The sequence below is a fragment of the Pistacia vera genome, unplaced genomic scaffold, assembly GCF_008641045.1.
Source record: "Pistacia vera cultivar Batoury unplaced genomic scaffold, PisVer_v2 Contig346, whole genome shotgun sequence".
NCBI classification, from domain to species: domain Eukaryota; kingdom Viridiplantae; phylum Streptophyta; class Magnoliopsida; order Sapindales; family Anacardiaceae; genus Pistacia; species Pistacia vera.
The window spans coordinates 511,718-516,421 of NW_022196164.1; the positions used below are offsets into that span (position 1 = coordinate 511,718).

The 4,704-nt window shown below is 35.1% G+C and overlaps 1 protein-coding gene across 1 annotated transcript; it reads left to right on the forward strand.

The window, feature by feature from the left end:
* Positions 1-337: 337 nt before the first annotated feature.
* LOC116139045 (putative F-box/FBD/LRR-repeat protein At4g03220) lies at positions 338-3,878 on the forward strand. The gene is made up of 3 exons (XM_031424722.1): positions 338-1,249; positions 1,346-1,521; positions 3,815-3,878. The coding sequence occupies exons 1-3, from the start codon at positions 338-340 to the stop codon at positions 3,876-3,878; spliced, it is 1,152 nt and encodes a 383-aa protein (XP_031280582.1).
* Positions 3,879-4,704: the final 826 nt, after the last annotated feature.

Genomic DNA, 4,704 nt, shown 5'->3' on the forward strand with positions numbered 1-4,704 from the left:
ATATTAATTTAATTATGCTCGAATTTTCATAACTAAATTTGAATTTCAAGAAAGAAAACGTCAATCACCAGTCAAATTTTTCACCCTTTCTCTTCCTTTTACCAATTATTAACGCTCAATCATTTACTCTTTCTTCTTCATTTCCTGTTCGTCTCAGACTCCAGTTACTCTTTACATCTTTCACCTTTCCTTTTCTCTTCCTTTTTCCATTTATTAACGCTCAATCATTCATTCTTTCTTCTTCATTTCCTGCTCTCCTCAGAAAGTTTCAGGTTAAAAAAAAATCATAATCCCACCAACTTTCTTTCTTCCTTTTTTGTAGTATCCCACCATCAACATGCCAACTAGAAGGAACAAGAGAGTCCAGAAATGCAAAGATGATCGATTCAGCAACTTACCAGATGAGATACTCCATCAAATCCTCTCTTTTAATGACACCAAAAACGCAGTTCAAACCTGTCTGCTCTCCAAGAGGTTTAAAAACCTCTGGAAAACTCTTCCTGACCTCAGTTTCGATAGCATGAATTTCAATAGAGTTTTCTGCTTCAAAAGATTTGTCCTCGACGTCTTAACTCATCGAGATCCGTCCGTTGACATCGGTAAATTCTCTCTCACTCGTCGCGACAGGATCGACAAGTCTTTCATGACCAAAGTCATAGACTACGTTGTTTCCCACAACGTTAAAGATCTGAGCCTTCCAGTCGACTGGGGAGAATTCCGTCTCCCACAAAGACTGATTGAGTGTGAGTCGATCAATAGCTTACTGATGGAAACTTTCCGTCCTGAAATCTTACCAGGTCACTGGTTTGGTTTTGTGGGGTTGCAGGATTTGCATTTGAGTAGAATGCAATTCCATTATGAAAGTCAGCAACCCTTTGATCCTTTCTCTAGTTGCCCTAATTTGAGGAGCCTTTATTTAGGTGATTGTTACCTGTCAGGATTTAGTGTTTTCAGAATCACTGGACCTCAGCTTATTAACTTCAGCCTCTCAAATTTTATAATAGCTAACCGAGGCAGGATTGAGCTTCTTGCACCAATGCTCACTTCCTTTAGTTTTGAAAACTCAATACCTCAGTGTTTCGCCTTGGTTGATCTTCCTGCTCTCAGTAATGTGAATGTTCAAGTGTTTTTACCCCAACAATTCTTCCGCTCAAACCCAACAAAGCAAAAAGCTGCAGATGCATTGACCAATATGTTCCGAGTGCTTCGTCATGCACGGTTTGTCACATTATCTTACGATACAATTGAGGTATGTTAATTATTTATATTTACTATATAAACAGATTTATTAGTTATCTCTTTCTTTCTGATCTCACAAAATTTGGATTCTAATGTGATTAATTAGATTCTCGCCAAGGCTCCTAACAGACTCCAACATCAACCTTCTCCCTTCATGGAACTGGAGAAAATGAAGTTGAAAATGCAACTTGAAGAGAACTCAATAGCGATTTCTCCCCATGTCACAGCATACTTACTCAGTGCTTCTGGATCTCATGCAACTTTAGAAGTCGAAGTGGAAAGGTATCATCACCATAACTATAATTTTAATAAATATGATAATAGATATTGTCAACTGTTTCCTTTAATGAATTACTATCTCATGTTTTAATAGAGTTTAATTTTCGATGTATTATTGTGCTGTAAACATAATATATTATCAATACTATATATCAAATATGGAATATATCTTCTGCATTCTATTTAACAGCACAACTGGTGTTGAATTTATATTAATCAGCTTTTCTTATTATGTTGCACACCTAATATGTTGTGCTGTTATTTTCCAAATTTAATACAAAAGTTTCGCCAATATGTGTTTTTAGATTCTTAATAGATATAGCTACTATATATATATATATTTCAACTGCCATAATTTTCAATGAAGATTGAAGAATATTAATTTATTAAATTAACAATAATTTTATGTCTGCTAGCTTTTGATTTATACTTAGCAATTACTTGATGTGTTGTCATTAAATCTTTATTATCGTTATATTTGATATGATATACTATTATGTTGTTTATTGTTTGTAATTTACATGGTGTTCATTTTATTATGATGATTAAAAGGGTGCCTTGGCAATAGTGATTGTAAATTGGTAAATAGTTAGAGTTGGCAATTTACGGAGTCAGGGTCAAGACCTTTTTCTCCAGCCCCGACCCGGTTGAGATACCATCATTTTCGACCATGGATCTAACCCTGGATTTTTGGGAATGATTATCCTTTGAAAGGGAATCGATATTCACCCCAGCTTAATCAATTATATCTATTGATATATTACAAATTTTTAATGGGGACGGATATAGAGTTAGGAGTCTCTGGAATTTTAACCTTTATCATCTGCCTCGGCCCTCACCCTATCCCTGGACTGCGGAGCATAATTTTTGTCTGCCATGCCTCAAACCTCGAAATTTTCTAGCGATTTCCTGCTCTTTGGGATCGAGTTTTTGCGAGTACTCGTCCTTAACAAAATTTTATGTCATCCCTAGAAATTGTGCTAATCTTAAAGATTTAGGGTAAAATACAATTCGATATTTTAAGGGCAGCATAAGGTTGTTCATGATTCAGTTCAGATATATAGTGTTAGTGTAGATAATTATGCGGAAGGCGGTTAGTCTTTTGCAATACCCATTTTTCTTGAATGTCTTCAAGTAAAAGGGTGATTGTTGGACTTATAAGCCAAAAATTTCTCCCTCAAGCACCAACATAGGATCAAAATCATACTAGTCTGATACCAAGTTTTAGAAAATGTACTAACCAGTTAGAGGTGATGAAGAAAATAAAGACTTAAAAGAATGAACAAACACAGACTCAATTTCTTTTGTGGTTGTTTTTATTGAATAAAGAACTACAAAAATAAATAGGTTACAATAGTGAAATAATTTTGGAAAGAAATTTCTATTATAAGGAAATAATAAAAGGAAATCAAATAAGATTTGACAATTAAATATCCAATCTTCTTGAAAAAAGGAAAAAATAGTTAAGAAAAAAAAATTCCGAAAATAACAAGATACAATAGCTGATACATAGGCTTTTAACTAGGAAACAAAACAACCAAACAAAACAAACAAGAGCAAGTATGCCGCGACATTGATTAATTGATGTCTTGGCATAGGAATCCAGTGTTGTAGACTCGTAGCTGATATGCCATGACGCTGATGCATGTCGTGGCATTGACTTATTTGTGTCGTGACGCAAGACTCCCTAGAAAGAAACGGCTTGCATTTCAACACTCCCTATCAAGCTGATGTGTAGATGTTGATCATACTAAGTTTTTCTACAAAGTCTTCAAAGTAGGCTCGAGTAAGAGCTTTTGTGAGAATATCTGCAGTTTAACTGATTGTCGGAGTATAACTAACCTTGAAAATTCTTTCTTCAATCTTTTCTTTGATGAAATGTCGATCTATCTCCACATGCTTAGTTCGATTATGATGAACCAGATTCTTGGCTATGTTGATGGCAGCTTGATTATCATAGTATAATTCCATATGACACGCCAAGATGACCTTTAATTCTGACGATAATCTTTGTAACCAAATTTCTTTACAAATTCTCTGTGTCATAGCTCAAAATTCCGCTTCTACGTTACTAGGGGCTACAACTGATTGCTTTTTGCTTCTCCAAGTCACCAAGTTTCCCTACACATAAGAACAATATCTAGAAATTGATCATTAATCGGTAACGGATCTTGCCCAATCTGCATATAAATAAACTTTGATATTTCTCTTAAAAGTTTTTGAGAAGAATAGACCCTTAGCTGGAGGCATCTTGAGATATTTCAAAAGTCTGTATATAGATTCATATGTCTTTCAGTCGGGCAATTCATGAATTGGTTGACGACATTGATGGAGAAACCGATGTCATGTCTAATGTATGAGAGATAGATGAATTTCCCCACAAGGCGTTGATACCATCCCTTGTCGACAGGAGCACTGCCATCATTAGCTTCAAGTTTGACTGTTGGATCCATGTAAACTTAACAGGTTTGCAACCAAGCATTCCTGTTTCACTTAACAAATCCAAGACATACTTACGTTGGGAGATGGAGATGTCTTTTCTTAACCGACCAATTTCCGTCCGAGGAAGTACTTGAGGTTCCCTAGGTCCTTGATCTCAAATTCCTTATCCAATAATTGATTAAGAAGTACGATTTCGTCCTCATGGTCACCTGTCAGAATGATGTTGTCCACATATACAATAATAATGGCCATCTTCCCTTTTGGGAAATGCTTCACAAATAGAGTATGGTCAGATTGACATTGAGAATATCCATACCCTTTTATTTCTTTAGTAAATCTCTCAAACCATACTCAGGAAGATTGCTTGAGTCCATATAAGGATTTTCGAAGTCTACAAACCTCGTTGGAGTTGGATAACCTCTCAAGCCTGGCAAGAATATCCATGTAGACTTCTTCCCTTAGATCACAATTGAGGAAGATATTCTTCACATTGAGTTGGTGCAAAGACCAATTAAGGTTAGCTACCAAGGATAAAAGTATACGAACAATGTTGAGCTTGACAACTAAAGCAAAAGTTTTATGATACCATAAAGAAAATAAAGACTTGAAGAATGAAGAAACATAAACTCAATTTCTTCTGTGATTGTTTTTATTGAATAAAGAAGACAAATAAGTAGGTTACAATGGTGAGACAATTTTGGAAAGGAATTTCTCTTATAAGGAAATTAAAAAAGGAAATCAAGA

Coding starts and splice junctions, on each gene's coding strand:
- LOC116139045 (XM_031424722.1), top strand. CDS start 338: ATGCCAACTAGAAGGAACAAGAGAGTCCAGAAATGCAAAGATGATCGA. Junction 1,250..1,345: donor TATCTTACGATACAATTGAG/GTATGTTAATTA, acceptor GTGATTAATTAG/ATTCTCGCCAAGGCTCCTAA. Junction 1,522..3,814: donor TTAGAAGTCGAAGTGGAAAG/GTATCATCACCA, acceptor TATGTCTTTCAG/TCGGGCAATTCATGAATTGG.